This window comes from Hemiscyllium ocellatum, chromosome 3 (assembly GCF_020745735.1).
Source record: "Hemiscyllium ocellatum isolate sHemOce1 chromosome 3, sHemOce1.pat.X.cur, whole genome shotgun sequence".
NCBI classification, from domain to species: Eukaryota; Metazoa; Chordata; class Chondrichthyes; order Orectolobiformes; family Hemiscylliidae; genus Hemiscyllium; species Hemiscyllium ocellatum.
The window spans coordinates 82,395,336-82,413,304 of NC_083403.1; the positions used below are offsets into that span (position 1 = coordinate 82,395,336).

The following is a 17,969-nucleotide window of genomic DNA, read 5'->3' on the forward strand; positions in this document are numbered from 1 at the left end:
TCTTTTGTCCTGAATGACGTTGAGCTTCTTGAATATTGTTGGAGCTGTTGTCATCCAGGACATAACTCTTGACATGTGCCTTAAGGACAAGCTTTCAGAAGTCAGGAGGGGAGTTATTTGCTGCAGGATTCCTAGTTTAGACACTGATGTATTGTAGGAAATGTGACAGACTCTACTGGAATATTGTGTTCAATTTGGTACTCATCCCTGCCATAGGAAGCATGTGAAGTCTTGGCAATTAGATACTAAAGTTCTGTGGTTGAGAAACATCAATCGTGTAGGTAGATTGTCAAAAGTGGGGCTATTCACTATAGAGAGATTTGAGAGGAGACTTCATGTAGGTGCTGAAAGTAAGAGAGATCTGGATTGCGCAGAGAGGGAGATAGTCCTGTCCTGTAGCCACCAATAAAGTACTGACAGCACAGATTTAAGGTGATTGGCAAAAGAACCAAATATAATAGGTAATTTTACACTGACTCATTAGCATCTGGATTTAACTGCCTGGACTGTATGGTGAAGGTTTGTCCATGGTAGCTTTTGAAAGGAAATAATTATCTGTACAGAAAAAATTAGAATGTAATGAGGAAAAGGTTGGGGGGGGGGGGGGGGGTGTGGGGGGAGGGCGAGTGCTTAGTTGCCTTTGTAGGGTGCTGTCACAAACATGAGAAGCTAAGTGACCTCCTCTGTGGTTTCACTATTTGGTGATTCTATATGGAGACACATTCCAGATGAGTCCTACGCTTGGTTCCTTTCCTATTATCTAAATGCTCATTTGGTTACATCATCTGACAAAATTTGCAGGTACTGACAAACAGCAAGTTCTGTCTATCAACCTCTTCTTGATACCTTTACTGCCACTCTACTATTATTTTTGACAACCACTCTTAGATGACTTAACAGTTCCTTTTATTTGTTTGGGAAAACCAAGTTGTTTCCTTTAGTTGCCCTCATAATCTTGTGATCTCACCACTCTTTTTTTTCCTCCATCATCCTTTCTTGCCACTGTCTCAGGCTGAATCAAATGAGCACATGAAAGTGCTCTGCAAGAGCAATTCTGTTGGTCCCCACTCACCTTCCCTTTCCTTAATTGTCTTCAACTTGTTTGTCCTTTAGCTGCCGGTCCAATTTTGTTTTGAAAGCCATCATTAAATCTTTCTTCCGCGCACACACAAGCAGAACCATTCATACTCAAGTACTAGCTGATGATGTGTAAAGGTCAGCTTCTGACTTTTGACAAAAAGGTTCTTTTTATCAATATTTATTTTACTCAATAGGATGATGTGAGCTTTGTTGGCTGGGATGTATTGTCCATCACCAACTATTCTTCAGAAGGTGGTGTTGAGCTGGCTTTTTGAATCATTCCAGTCCATTTGATGTGGGTGTACCCAGTGTACCCAGGGAAGGAATTCCAGAATTTTGACCAAACAATGTAGTTCAGTCACGATGGTGAGTATCTTGGAGGGGGATTTTGCAGATGATGCTGCTCCTATGTATCTGTTGCCATAGTCTTTCTGAGTGGTAGTATTTGTGGGTTTGGAAGGAGCTGTCTGTGGGACCTTGGTGAATTTCTATAGTGCAGATTGCAGATGGTATGCAGTGCTACTATGCATTGAGAGTGAGTGAATGAATATTTGAGGATATGGTTACATACAAGTAAACTGCTTTGCCCTAGATGGTGTCAAGCCTTTGTTGGAGCTGCACTTGTTTCGGCAAGTAGAAAATATTATATCAGATTCCTGACTTCTGTTGTTTCATGGTGTACAGGCTTTTAGAAGTCAGGAGCAAAGTTACTTGCTGCAGAATTCCTCACCTTTGACCTGCACTTGTAGTATAATTTATTCTAATGAATTTGTTTCTGACAAGTGACAACCACAGTATATTGATATTGAAAGATTCAGTGATGGTAATGTTCTTAGGAGAAAGTGAGGACTGCAGATGTTGGAATCAGAGTCGAGAGTGTGGTGCTGGAAAAGCACAGCCGGTCAGGCAGCATCCGAAGAGCTGGAGAGTCCGCCAGCCACGCAGGATCAATGTGGATTTCACCAGTTTCCCCATTTCCTCTCCTGTCACTTTATTCTAGACACAACTTTCAAAGTTGGCACCGCCCTTTTGCACGGTCTTACCTGTCCATCTTCCTTCCCACCTTTCTGCTCCACCCCCCTCTCCAACCTATCATTTTCATCCCACCTTCATCTACCTATTGCATTCCTGGCTACCTGTCCCATTTATCTCTGTTCTTTTGGCCCTCAAGCTTAATCCCTGATGAAGGGCTTGTGCCCAAAACGTTGATTCTCTTGTTCCTCTGATTCTGCCTGACTGGCTGTGCTTTTCCAGCACCACACTGTGGTTGTGTTAATGAACGTCAGGGGGCAATGGTTAAGTTCCCTGTTGTTGGAGATGGTCATAGATTGTTATGACATTGTTTCTCACCAATTGTTAGCTCAAACCTGTAAATTGTGCAGGTCTTTCTGCATTTGGACATGGTCTGGTTCAGTGTCTGAAGAGTCATGAATAATGCTGAACTTTGTGCAATCATAAGCAAACATTTCCATTTCTAACCTTATGATGGGAGGAGTTGATTATGAAATGTCTAATGATGTACAGTGTTCTGATATAACATGATAGTCCCATTCCCATGTGATCCCATGTTTTAAACATGATCCCACATAACAGCAGAATACTAGGTTTGGAATCGCATTATAGCTAATAGATAAGAAAAGTTTGCATTTTACAAATATTGGTCTAAATTATTCAATCACGCTATAACCAATTTGCATTGAAGAGGCACACGTTATAGCAGAACTAATTATATGACTCTACCCAGAAGAAATCCTGCAAAAGTGTCATGGAGCTGAGATGACTGACTTCCAACAACCACAACCATTTTCCATGTATTAAATATGACTCCATCCAATAGAAATGTTTTCCTTGGATTTCCATTGATGCTAATTTTGCTTGGGCTCCTTGATGCCGCACTTGGTCAAATATTGCCATGATGCCAAATGCAGTCTTTGCTCCCCACCAGAATTCAGATCTTTTGTCCAAAGTTGTAGTGAGGTTCAGGAGCTGACCTGAGCAGAATCCAGACTGAACTTGAATGAGTAGATTATCGCTTAGCAAATGCTGCTGGATAGCACTTTTGGTTACCTCTTCCATAATCTGACTGATGATTGAGAGTAGACTGGTGGACGGTAAATGGCTGGTTTGGATTTGTCCTGCATGTTGTGCACGAAAATTATCTGGATAATTTTCTACATCTAAACAAAATTTGAAATTGCTGTAAAATCTCAACAGGTCTGCCAACATCTGTGGAGAGAACACAGTGTTAATGTTTTTGATCCAGTGACCCTTCAGAACCAGTTTTGTTTAGTGTTTAATTTTTCACAGTGTTGGATAGGTGCTAGTATTGGAGCTGAACTGGAACAGGTTATCTGTACTGTTGGCAACTTGCACAGTAAAATGTCAAGTTGGATCCTTCCCATTGCATTTCTAGCTGAAGATTGTTGCAAATATTTCAGCCTTATATGTTGCAATGATGTGCTGGATTCACCTGTCACTCAGAATGGAGGGTTTTGAAACCTCCTTCTCCAGCAAGTCATTTAATTGTCTATTACCATTGACAATGGGATGTGGCGGGTCTGCAAGGCGTACGTCTGATACGTTGGTCCTAGAATTTCTTTGTTTATCACGTATTTCTTATGCTGTTCGGCACATACATTGTTGTGTTGTAGCTTCAGGTTGGGACCTAATTTAAAGGTCTCCTGACCTGCTCCTGGCATGCCGCCCTCCATTCTCTATTGAACCAGGATGATTCCCTAGCTTGATGGAAATGGTAGAGTTGGGGATGTGCTGAGTCATGAGGTTGCTGACTGTGTTTGAGTACAACTATGCTGCTAATGACCCACAGCACTTTATGGATGCCCAGCCATGTTCAAATCTTCTACATTTTGCTCGATGGCTGTGTTACAACACAGTTGAGGATGTCTTCAAAATAAAAGATGGGACTTTTTCTCCACAAGGTTTGTGTGGTGGTCACTCCTACAGATCCACCTGTGACAGGCAGATCAGTGAAGGTGAGGGCAAGAGTTTTTCCCCTTTTTATTGATTCCTTCACCACCTGCCATAGACCCAGTCTAGTAGCTGTGTCCTTTGAGACTTGATCAGCTTGGTTTATAGTGGTGTTGCTGAGCCATTCTTGCTGATGGACATATGAAGTCCCCCACCCAAAGTGAAGTAAATTTTATGACCTTGCCACCCTCGGTGCTTCCTCCAAGTGGTGTTAAGCATGGAATAATATTGGCTTTTAATATTGGTGTGTTTGTGTGTGTGTGTGTGGGGGGGGGAGGGGGTGGGGGGGGTGGGGGGGAGAGGCTGTATGGTATCAGACTTCAATGTTGAGGACTCTCAGGACATTCACATCCCAACTGCATACTGCTGAACCTGTCTTGCAGGTGGCATAGGTATAGGAATGTTGTTGTCATAGGCACTGTGTAAGATTTGATTCCATGTATGTGACTTTCTCAAGCTATTGCTTGACCAGTCTGTAAAATAGCTTTCCCACATTAGCCACTAGCCCCCTGATATTAGTAAGGATATGCATTTTGTTAGGTTTTGCCATTGTTGTTTCTGGGCATATAAATTGGTACATGTGGTTTGTCAGTTTCATTCATTTTTTTGAGACATTTTAGTGGCTGGATACAGCTGTCAGGCTTGCTGGGCTGTTTTGGAAGGTAGTTAAGAGTCAGTAAGAATGTTGTGGGTCTGGAGTCCCGTGAAGGAATGACCAAATAAGAATGTCAGGTTTCCTTCCATAAAGGCAGTTGATCCAGATGGTTTTAGTGACAAATAAACTGGTTCCATGGTCATTATTGGACTTGAATTTCATATTTTTAAACATTCAAATTCCACTATTTATCATGATGGGATTTTAATCCAGGACACAGATCCTTAGCAGAGTATCTAATTACTAATCCAGTGATAAAACTACAATGCAGTTATTACTTCTCATGTGTATTAATTGGCCCCTGATGTTTTGCTCAAAAATTTTTAATTCTTCAGATATCTAATGCTACTTATGGAGGTAGGGTTGGCGAGATCATTCTCTTGAGTATTTTGCACAATTGCCGTTTTCTTATATGGACCATCAGAAATGATAGTCTGAAACAGCAGTCTTTGCTGAATTCAGAACCATGGCCAGCAGTTGCTATCCATTATGGGCAGTTCCCTAAATCTGACTTGGATTTCACCCAATCATACTCTTTATATTCCCTTCTAAAATTGATAACTTCATACTTTTCTGCATCAAATTTAATTTCCCATTTGACAATGTATTTGAGCGCCATACATATATAGTCTATCATCTCAGTCTGGCAGCAGTAGGAGTAATGCCATGGTATTACCTTCACCAGTTTCACTGAGGCATTCACTTATCTGGAAAAAGGCAGTCTACGGAAACGGAAGAATTTGGGGGATCCAAGATGGCGGCGACCCAGCTAGTCTGAGTATATAGTGCTCCTCCCAAGACTTGGGCAAAGTGGGTCACCCACCCCCACCACACTCACCAAATCATTTAAAATAGCTTTTACTTAATGTAATTAGTTGTTGAGTATTAAATTTAAACAATCTAATCCTTAGTAAAAATGACTAAAGGGAAGGGAGCCTGCAGCTCTCAGCAAGCAGGAACCCCTCCCCCACCCTCTCCAGTTGCAGCAGAGGCGTCCACAGCCGCCCTGGGGGACTTACCTACCGTGGCAAGCCTTATAGAAATCATCTCCAAGCTGGATGCGAAGATCGACGCTTTCATTGAAGAATCCCGAAATCGATGGGACTCCCTCTCAGCCGCGCTGCAAAAGCACGACCGAGACATTAAAGAAATCGAGCGCCAAGTCGGAGGGCCGGAGCTAAAGGCCGTGACCTCCGAAACTACAGCACAATCGGCCGTGGATCGGGTCCGGACTCTCGAACAGTGAGTCCGGACCTTGGAGAATCATATTGATGACCTCGATAATCAAGGTCGCCGAAAAAATATTCGTTTGCTGGGCCTTCCTGAACGGGAAGAGGAAGGCCAGCTTACAGCGTTTCTCGAACAGTGGCTGCCACAATGTTCCAGCTGCAGAGCTATAGGGAGAGGCAGATACTCCTAGAAGCATCTAGAAATCTTGGAAAAGATTGGTATTCGATGAGGTGAAGAAGTTTTTAAGGGACTTAAGTACTCAGAACTCCTTACGCTACCCAGCGACGCTACGCTTTAACCATGAAGGATCCGTGTATAACTTTGGATCGCCAGAAAAGGCTAAGGAATTTTTGGACTCTCTTAGATAAATTGTAAGAGACGATGGATGTTGGTTTGCCTTTCCCCCTACTCCGGTTAATATCCCCCCCCCCTCTTTTTTTCTTTTTTCTTACCTTATTGTTTAATATTATCTTGGGGGGGGGGTGTGGGGAGAAGGATTTATTTACTTGTTATCTATTTAACGATTTTCTACCCCCCTTGGGGTTTTTTTTATTATTATATGTATGTGTGTGTGTGTGTGTGTGTATGTATGTATGTATGTATGTATATATATATATAAATAAAAAGCCGGGGGATTTAGTTAATGTTGGTGGGGGGAGGTGGTTACCTTATTCTATTTTACCTCTGTCTCTAGGAGTGGGGTTGTTTTCCCTTGCTATTTTGTATTATTATATTTAATTATTATTTGTTTAGGTTGTAATTTTATAGTTAGACATGGTATTAACATTACCAAATATATCCAGGTGTGGGTGGGGGGGGGTGAGGGTAGGGTGCTCACTGTTAAGTCTAGCTCTGTACTATCTCTGAATTCTCATCATCCTATTGAGGAGTGCCTGGGTCAAGGGTGGGGCACTGGTTGGGAGAGGATATGATGGACCTTTGGAAAGGGAACAAGGGGGAAAATCTCCATTTAAATACTTTTTTTATTATTTAGAAATAGTTTTTATTATACTGTTGTGAGTGTATTGGAGAGCCTTTATTTTTGTGAATTTTATATGCTCTATGCTCGGGGTGTTTTGGATAGGGCTTCCCCTCCTGACGAGTCTCGGATTTGCCCGGACGAGTATGGTTGATCAGTCAAGTGGTGCACCTGGAATGTCAAGGGGAGTAATTCGCTAGTCAAAAAGAAGAAAATATTATCAAATCTTAAGAAAGAAAGAGTTGATATAGCTCTCCTACAGGAGACGCATCTGTTGGATAAAGAACACTTGAAATTACGATAGGGTGGATTTGATCAGGCCTTTTTTTTTCTTCTTTTAGCTCAAAGGGGAATTGTTATTCTTATTTGGAAGAATTTCCCTTTCAAAATCCTAAATCAGATAAAAGACAAATCTGGACGACATAGTCTGATTAAAGCCCTTATAAATGGAGAGGAATATGGGATTTTAAATTTGTACTGCCCTCCGGCACACCCCTTTAAATTCATAACGGAAGCCTTCTCAAAATTGATGGCTCTTGGTGCCCGTCATACAATTAAAGGGGGAGACTTTAATTGTATTACAGATCCGGAAATAGATAGGATTCCCAAGAGTACTGCTGGAGTATCTCCCAGATCTAGACAATTGGTGGATCTGAACAAAGAATTAGGATTAGTATATGTATGGAGATGTCTTCATCCACAAGGCAGAGATTTTTCTTTTTACTCCAATCCAGATAAATGATATGTTTTTTGCCCCTCATTTTTTAAAAAATTCCATATTGTCCTGTAGTATAGCAATTTCTGATCACGCTGCTGTATATATGGAAACCAAGGCGAGGAACAATGGGACATCCCCTCGGCATTGGCGTATGGACCCCTTCCTAATGAAAGACAGTAAATTTGTCAAGTATTTCTCTCAAGAATTTAAAACCTTTTTAGAAATTAATTTAGGTACGGCTAGCAACCCATCAATGATGTGGGAGACTATCAAAGCTTACGCGCGAGGTTTGATCATCTCCTACTCAGCGACCCAGAAAAAATTAAAGGAAGAACAACAGCGTCTGCTCGAAGCATGCTTAAAAGCAACTGAAACTGCATACGCTGATAGACGTTCTATTATTAAATTACAAAGGATTACGGCCCTTAGGATAGCTCTAAACACTACGCTTACCCAAACGGCTAAGAGGGAAATATTATTTGCAAAACAAAGGTTATATGAATTTGGCGACAAACCGGGTAGATACTTAACATTTCTTGCAAAGAAGTAAAAGGCCCCTCAAACCATCACGTCTATCAAGGAAAGTACAGGTATTTTGACTCATGATCATAAAAAGATTAATGCAATCTTTAGAAAATTTTACTCTGGTTTATATAAATCGCAGGATTGGACTAGGAAGATGCAATCATTTTTTAAAAATTTGACCTTTCCGGGCCTAACTACGGAACAGGTATTGGTCTTAAATGCTCCCTAATAGCCCAAGAAATACTTGACTCAATCAAGCAACTTCAGAGCGGGAAGGCACCTGGCCCAGATGGTTTTCAAGCTGAATTCTATAAAGAATTTACAGAAATATTGGTTGGCTTGTGGACTTATGGACATGTATAACTATGCATATAGTCAGGGCTGTCTCCTGCCTTCGCTGAAAGAGGCAAATATCTCTCATCCTTAAAGGAAAGGATCCAGAAGATTGTGCATCATACAGACCAATATCCTTGCTAAATGTAGATTTTAAAATCCTTTCTAAAACGTTAGCATTGAGACTAGAAAGGGTACTGCCACATATCATAGGATCAGGCGGGGTTTATTAAGGGCCATAGATCATCCCATAATAGAAGGGTTTTGAATATGATTCAAGCTTGCCATCAGGGAAAGATACCAGGAGTAGTAGTTTCATTAGACGCGGAAAAGGCATTCGACAGGGTTGAATGGTCATATTTGTTTTACGGATTGGAAAGGTGTTTACCGAATGGGTCTTAACACTGCATAGTGATCCCAAAGCAGTTGTGGTTACCAATGGATTAGGTTCGGATAGCTTCAGTGTGGGTAGGGGCTGCCGTCAGGGATGTCCTCTCTCGCCATTGTTATTTACGCTAATAATTGAACCACTAGCAGAAGCCATACAGGCTGATCCTAATATAACGGTCCCGAGGCTTAGTACAGGTAAACATAAAATTACCCTGTATGCAGATGATGATCTTCTACTCCTCAGTAATTCTTTGATGTCCGTACCTCACTTAATCCAAGTTATTAATACATTTAGCGCATTCTCAGGCTATAAAATTAATTTCTCAAAATCGGAGGCTATGCCAATGGGTGGCCTTGCTATGATACCCCACTTAATGGACGGATCCCATTTTCCCTTTCGTTGGTCCCTGAAGGGTTTCTTATATTTAGGCATTTTTATTACCCCAATATTTGGTCAGTTATACAAGGCTAACTTTGTGCATTTATTGGATAGGATAAGACAGGACCTCCAGCGATGGAGAGACCTTCCAATTTCCTGGCTGAGTAGAATAGCACTAATTAAAATGAATGTCTTGCCCCGTCTCCTATACCCTATGAGAATGCTTCCGGTGATGCTGCCGAGGCTGGCACTATGTAAATTATATGGCTGGTTGGGTTCCTTTATCTGGAATCATAGACGGCCCCTCTTTAAGCTGAAGAAGCTACAGCTTCCACAGGCAAGGGGAGGATTAGACTTCCCAGATTTTAGGAAATATCAGTTAAGTTCCCTATTAAGTTACATAGCTGATTGGGTCTTGTCTGATCCACAATCAATCTGGTTGAATATCGAGGCTTCTCAAGTAAAATGCCCAATTATTAACCTTTTATTTTCAGACAAGAGGAAAATCATTACGGATCACTGTAAAAACCCTATAATACTAAACACAATTAAAGCTTGGAATATAATGCGGCAAAATGAGGGCAACTCATATAAAACATCCCCCTATGCGCCGATAGTGGGGGCATGGGAATTTCAACCAGGGTTTACAGATGACACTTTTAAACTCTGGAAATCCACGGGTATCTCATGTCTAGGGGACCTATTTGAAGATGGGATCCTGATGTCTTTTGAACAGCTGCGTCAGAAATTCGGATTACCTAATGGAGACCTCTTTCGATACTTCCAAATTTGAGACTATATACAGAAGAAGACTACGTTATTAGATAGTCCTTATAAATCAGAAAGAGAGTGTAGAGTACTACGACCAATGGGAGTATCCTACATCAGTACTATTTGTCATTTACTGCATGATAAAGTATCGGGAGATATGGACAATCTACTTAAAACATGGGATCAGGAATTGGGACTAGAAATCTCTACAGAAACGTGGAATGACATTTGGGAAAACGCCAGAAGAATCACCATTTGTAACAGAACTCAGGCTATCCAGGTGAAGGTACTTCATAGGGCCCACATAGCACCGGATTGATTGGCAAAATTTAAGGCGGGGGCATCCCCAATGTGTCCCAAATGTAAAATAGAGGTGGGCAGTCTTGTACATTGTCTATGGGTAAAAAATGAGGTCTGCAGATGCTGGAGATCACAGCTGCAAATGTGTTGCTGGTCAAAGCACAGCAGGTTAGGCAGCATCTCAGGAATAGAGAATTCGACGTTTCGAGCATAAGCCCTTCATCAGGAACAAGGATTGTTCCTGATGAAGGGCTTATGCTCGAAACGTCGAATTCTCTATTCCTGAGATGCTGCCTAACCTGCTGTGCTTTGACCAGCAATACATTGTCTATGGACCTGTCATAAGATCCGTAGATACTGGACTAAAATAGCAAGTGCCCTGACAGAAATTTTAGGAGCAGAAATTAAAGTGGACCCCGTATCTCTCCTTTTGGGCTTTTCGAACTTAGTCTCTTCCTGTGCATGTCCAGGGAGGATATTTTCTATTCTCTCCTGTGCAAGGAAAAATATTTTGGTAAACTGGGCGGCTGAGGGGCCCCCCCGGACTTTCAAATTGGCACAGATTAATTATGGAATGTATTCCCCTTGACTTCCTTACAAATATGGTGCACCGAAAGACTGAATTATTTTATAAAATATGGTAGCCCTTCTTGAATTATATGAATACAGATATTTCGGCCATCCTAACAAGGGCTTTTATTTAATTGAGATTACGAACCTGGCTGGTCCAGGGCCCCTTGGGAGAGGAATCCCGCACGAATACGGGTTTTGTTACGTTTGGTGTTAACCCATTCCGAGCATGTATCTCACTATCCAATTTCTATGTTATCCGTTGTTTTTTTTTCTCTTATTTGACTAATGTAAGAGACTCAATTATACACTCTGGTTAGTTGTAGGTTAGATTAGTAGTTAGTTGAGTTTTGTTTTTCTTTTCTCTGGGTATTTTTCTTTTGTTAAATTTTGGTTATTATATATTTAAGATTTAATTGTATATCAATGTTTGTACTTGAGAGTTTTGTTTATTTTTGTAAACTTGTAAAAGTGTTAAATTTCTAATAAAAATATCTATTAAAAAAAAAGAAATGGAAGAATTTGGCTTCCTGTCAAAGCTGCTCATTGTAATCTCTTTCATGACAACATGAAAAGTAACGTCATTTATGGTAGTGCAACACAAAAACCTTCTGAAAAATTTGCATTTTGGAGCTGACACTTTTTGCTGCTTTTATATGCCTTCAAGACATGTACTGAGATGTCTACTTAGAGATGAGTGCTGATAGAAGAATGTTGAATTTTGTCCTAATGAATTTCAAGACAAATATCTATCAAATCTTCATTTGAAGAGGTGCTGTTATGATGCCAACTTTTGTTCAATAATTATCACTGAATACTGAAATCAGCATATACAAAAGTCTTAGTTGTTAAGTCCAGGCTGAGTAATGTATAAAACAGCAGCAACCTTTTAGAGAACTACATGTGTACCAAGGCTGCACTCTCAGTGTACTCTTCCACAGTAGTGACATCTGTACACTGAATGCTGAGAAAGGGTTTAACAATTTTCACTTTTTCTTTCTGAGACAGATACTTGGCTTCATTTTATAGCAAAGGCATCATGAGAAAACGGTGGGCTAGTTGTTTTATTATTACTATTTCAGTAATTCAGAGACCCAGGCAATTGGTGACCTTTAACTTCAATTAATAATTCTGGGATGGAATACTTGTAATGGTGGCCATGGAACAATAATTGATTGTCATAATAACCTTTCTGGTTCACTAATGTCCATCCCTAAAAGAAATCTGCTACCTTTACTTGATCTTTCTACATTTGACACACACCACAGTAGATACAAACATCCAACTTAGTCAGAAGTAGGCCATTTGTCCCTTCAAACCTGTTCTGCCATTTAAGAAGATCATGACTGACCTGTTTATGTTCCGTTTCTCATCTTGTGTTCTATACTTCAGTTAATAACAGTATCTCATATGCCTTTATTCCTATTCTGTAATCTTCAAGCATCTGAGGATAAGCACATCAATAATGGAATAATGATGGATCAGTTTAGCCATTCGCCAGCCCTCAGGCACAATGCCTATGGCCAGAGATAATCTGAAAATTACTACCAAGACATCTGTTATCTTCCTCATTGCCTTACTTAACAGCCTGGGATATACCTAATTTGGGTGGTTTTATCCACTTAAGGTTGCCAGAACAACTAGTTCGCTCTCGTTTTCTCTCTCTCTCTCTCGTTTTCTCTCTCTCTCTCTCTCTCTCTCTCTTTCTCTCTCGTTTTCTCTCGTTTTCTTTCTTTCTCTCTCTCATTCTCTCTCTCTCTCTCTCTCGTTCTCTCGTTCTCTCGTTCTCTCTCTCTCTCGTTCTCTTGTTCTCTCTCTCTCTCTCGTTCTCTTGTTCTCTCTCTCTCTCGTTCTCTCTCTCTCTCTCTCTCTCGTTTTCTCTCTCTCTCTCTCTCTCTCTCTCGTTTTCTCTCTCGCTCTCGTTTCCTCTCGCTCTCTCTGTCCATCTCTCTCATTTTGTACTCCTCTACCCTGATGTCTACACTTTGTATTTGCCTTTAAACAAACAAGGCTAACAAAGTCATTGTTGAGGACTGTGCCCAAGTCTTCTAGTTTCACATGCAGATTATCTCTATGGGCCTTACTCTTTCCTTAATTATTCTCCTGTTCTTTATATAATTGGGTTTTCCTTTCTTCTATTCACCAATGCTTTTTCATGCATTCTTTTAACTTTCCTAATTTTCTTTTGAAGTTCTTCCCTGTCCATACTACATTCCTGTTGGTACTCTGACACTCCTACTGCAAAGAATGTATGCTGCGCCCTTACTTAACAAAAGCTCTGGATAGATATCAACTAGAGTATTGTACTTAGTTCTGATCAGATGTAAAGGTCTAATGGAGTGCAGAGAAAATTTACCAAAATACTTTCAAGGATGACGAAATGTTGGAGAAGCTGGGATTATTCTCCTTGGAGTAAAGGAGCTTGAAGGGAGATTTAAAAGAGATATTCATGATTATTAGAGATTTAGATAGGAGAGTCAAAGAAGAACTGTTCTCATTGATATGAGGACTAGGTGACACAGATTCAAAGTTTTAAGGAATGCAACATGGAATTTAAGGAAAAAATATTTTTAATGCAGAGAGTAGTAATAAACTAGAATTCACTCCCCACCAGGACTTGGTGAGGAATTCGCGAATGGGACTAACAATTAGTCTGCAGTGAATCCACATGGACGACATTGAATATCCTCGTTTATGAAAAATGACTCTATGGCTTCAACTTTGTTGTTAAGTCTTTATGCGGAAGTTTATCAAACACTATTATTCTATCAAAATCACTCCAGTTGAACATAGTTTTCTTCAAATCTGTGTTAGCTTTCCTTAGTTTCGTTACACTATGAAATAAATGACTGTCTTTCATTAGTTAATTTTTGAATGTAATGAGATCTAGTTGAGCAGGAATAAGTGAGTGTGTATAAAAGTGCTTTAAATCTAAATCTAACTTTGGTTTTACATCAGGAGGAATTGAATAGAAGATAAATAGATACTGATGTATATATTAATCAAAGGCTTCAGCCAGGATTCTGAGTGCAGTTTTGGTTTCTTATTGGAATATAATAATATCCATGTAAAAACTGCAGAAAGCTTACAATAATAACTTGCATGTTCAAGTCACTATATAAATGCAAGATGATCCAAGGCATTTACAAAGAAATAGTAAGAGGAATAGAAATACAGACCGAAAGTGATTTCAGGAGATTTGTTTGCTGAAATAAATCTTCTCATACGTTCTGAAGGAATGTGGAGAAAATGGGATGTAGAGTTATCCAAGCAGTGTTTCAGGGCACTAGGCAGCTGAAAGCTGTACCACACAGATCATGGGATGGAGTGATGCACAAGAAACCAGTTTGAGAAGCTTAGAATGTATTGAAAAGAAAACAGGTTTGGAGGTTTATAGATATCACTTGGAGAAATTGAAAGATGATTTAGGATTTTAAGCATAATGGATTAGAGACAGAAAGCTATGCGGATCATTAAGGCCGGGATGATGGCCTGATCTTAATGCAGGTCAAGGTAGTGTTATGGACCAGGCCAGACCCCTTCAAAACACTTTAAGAAGGTAGCCCGGACCCTAACTTCTTATTATAAAGGCAGATGTAAAGTGGATATTCCAAAAGTGATGCAGCTGGTCAAACCACTCTGCTTTAAGCAAAACAGAGTTTATTTGCACAGTCCGGTTGAAACGCAAACTAAAGAAAACAAATTTTAGAATAACTTAACCATTTGGAAACCCAGCTGACTCAAAATCACAACTTAACAAAGGAGCTGTTCCATTACCCGCAACATCCCAAAATAACACTCCTTGGCAAATGGTGATTTCAAACTTAGGTTCTTACAGGCAGGAGAGATTTCAGAGAGAAGAATCAGGCAAGAAACATCAGTTAAAGAATGGAACTGTTTTTCACAGTAACAGTTTCTCTCCTACCAGCAGTTTCTGACTGCCTGCTAAAACAAACCAAACTAGTAAAAGACCTGAAGTGGGATAACTGGCTAATCCCCTGCCATTGTTTAAAGTAGCCATTTCCAGAAATATTGGCACCTCTGCCTTTAAACCCCCTTGGAGAAAAAAAAACAAAGACAACATAACCTTGTTAAAGGGGCAGCATTGTCACAATAGACAACAATAATTTAAGTAAGCTTAGATTTGTTTTTGGATTTGGCCAACAAGGATTTATGGAAGTCATCAATTTTGGAGATGAAAAAGGTGTTACTTTTAAGAGTTTCCAAACTTTGGGAACTCCAACAGAGGTGGAATTAAATAGTCTGTGTAAGTGAAAATATGATGCTTAAACCCAAAAAATATAGGGTCAAGGTTTCTCATTCAGTATTAAGAGTTTGTTGCAGATATAAAAATTGACATTAGTCTTCTCAATGTTCACCCAGATTAAAATAAAGGTAAATGTTTTATGCAAAGTCTATTGAGGAGGAGTTAATAGAGATTGAAAGTGATAGATGGAATGGACATTTAGATTGAGATCCAAATTAAAGAGGTCATTATATTATCAAGTATTAATTTACTAGAGGGAAGGAAAAAGTTTATTCAGTGCATTATCCCACTGGAATGCTTTGTCACATTTGATCGATGGTGCATTGATTCAGCATTTGAAAAGATATAGGACAATTACTTAAAGGCAACAGGGAATGGAGAGAAAGTAGGAAAATTTGAACTTAGGGAAGAAATAGGACTTGGCAAAATTATCTCTTCATAGGAATCTACTTTAGCCATAGCTGGAAAGAATTGACTGGTCCCTTCTTGTGCTGAAATTCCTTATTTATGGAAGTGGTTATATTTAATATTTGATGCTTTAACAGAAAGTATTTTACAGAAATATTATTTTCCATCCTTAAGTTAAATGCTCGATCCTGATTGCTGAATAAATTAATGTTATAATTCTCTTAACAGGTTTGTAAGTCCTGAATTCATAATGCGGAGAGGGAGGACAAATCCCCTGAAATTCAGCATAGAGAGAAAAGATATGATTCAGAGACGGAAAGTATTAAATATACCAGAATTCTGTGTAGGTTAGTAATATGCTTAATAAATTGTATTTATACATATAAAACTGCTGGAAACACGTTGTAGCATTGGGATGTAAAAGAATTAAATACAAATACATTTAATGTGGTACAATATAAGCCTCAGAATGAATATGTATTTGTAGCAACTAAATATAATTTCATTCCATTACAGATTGAATTTATATTTGCAAACCTCTTTACTTTATGAACATTTTTAAAGTGAGCTTCCATTTTAAAATGTTTTTATTCTCCCTAAAAGTGGCAAATGGAGGTGGGAACACTGAATTTCCAAAGTAAGGATATCCCCCAACTGTCCTTAATCATAATAGGGGAGTGTGGATGTTAAAATTGGTAATTGTATGATTTGTGTGTCTATCTCATAGACTTCCTTAGTTTGAAGGTTCTTAGCTATGAAAAAATGTATCGTTGCTGAGCAAGAGTAATTAGTCCACTGGGCCAATCTGCTGTCTCAGTCTAACCATCTGTTGTTCATATGGTTCATACAGCATGGAAACAGACCATGTTCCCAAACTGAACTAGTCCCACCTGCCTGCACTCAGCCTTTATCTGTCCAAACCTTTCCAAATCATGAACTTATCCAACATCTTTTAAACATTGTAACTGTACTTGCATCCACCATTTTCTCTGGCAGATCATTCCACACATGGATCTGTGTAAAAAAAAGGTTGCCCCTCATGCCCTTGTTGAATCTTTCTCTTCTCGCTTTAAAAATATGCCCACTGGTTTTGTCATTCACCTAATCTTTGTCCCTCATGATTTAAGAAACTTCAATAAGGTTATCCCTCAACCTCCAGTTTAAAAAAAACAGTCCTGGTCTTTCCAGTCTATTTTTATACCTCAAATCCTCCATTCCTTTCAAAATGCTGGTAAATTTCTCTCCAGTCTAGTAATATCCTCCTTATAGGGCGACCAGAACACCACACAGTACTCCAGAAGACGCCTCACCAATGTCCTATTCAACCTCAACGTGACTTTGCTCGGACCTTTTGAGTATAGGAGTTGCAATGAAGGCACGGATGCTAAACACCTTCTTAACCGCCCAGTCTACCTATGATGCAAATTTCAAAGAATTGTGTACCTGAACCTTAGGTCTCTTTGTTCTACAACATTACCCAGGGCCCTTCCATTAATTGTATAAGTCCTGTTCTTGTTTGAAATCACCAAAATGCAATACCTCTCATTATCCAAATTAAGCTCCATCTGCACCCAAGTGATCAAGAACTCTTAGTAATCTTAGATAACCTTCTTCACTTTCCACTATATTGCCACTTTTGGTGTCATCAATAAAGTTACGAACCATGCTTTCTATATTCTCATCTAAATCACTTATATAACTGACAAACAAAAGTAGACCAGTACTGATCCCAGCGGAACACCATTAGTCACAAGTCTCCAATCCTAAGAACAACACTCCCACCACCACCCTGTCTCCTACCATAAGCCAATTTTGTATCCGATTGGCAAGTGCACCCTGAATCCCATATGAACTAACTAATTAGTCTATCATATGGAACTCTTGTGTATCTTTTTGGTTACTTCATTTTAAAAAAAACTGTCAAGTTTGTGAGACATGATTTTCTTCGCACAAAACCATGTATTCCAATCAATCCTTACCTTTCCAAATGCATGTAAATGTTATCTTTCAGAATAGCCTCCACCAACTTAACCACCGTCAAATCAAACTCACCTGTCTATAGTTTCTCGGCTTCTCCTTACAGCCTTTTGTAAGCAATAGCATGACGTTAGCCACACTGCAGTTCTCCAATACTTCACCCGTGTTTATAGATGATAAAAATATTTCTTGATTCATGGCTCTTAGGCACCTTGAATTTATGTTACTGACTGAATACACATTAAGTATTTCAGAGCTGGTGCTATTGTAATTTGAAGAAGACGATCCAAATATTAATAATTTTCTGCACTTCAGTCCCTTCTGTCCTTTCGCCATGCTCTGTTTATTTATCATAAGGAACATCATATTTCACTGCAACTGTTGTTTTGTTTGTTCACA

General features: G+C 39.5%; 1 protein-coding gene across 1 annotated transcript in view; it reads left to right on the forward strand.

The window, feature by feature from the left end:
• mrpl19 (mitochondrial ribosomal protein L19) overlaps nucleotides 1–17,969 on the forward strand; it is a 33,027-nt gene that overhangs the window by 9,557 nt on the left and 5,501 nt on the right. The window contains exon 3 of the mRNA XM_060851283.1: nucleotides 15,822–15,940. Within this exon, the coding sequence (XP_060707266.1) occupies nucleotides 15,822–15,940 (119 nt within the window). The remainder of the gene's footprint in view (nucleotides 1–15,821; nucleotides 15,941–17,969) is intronic.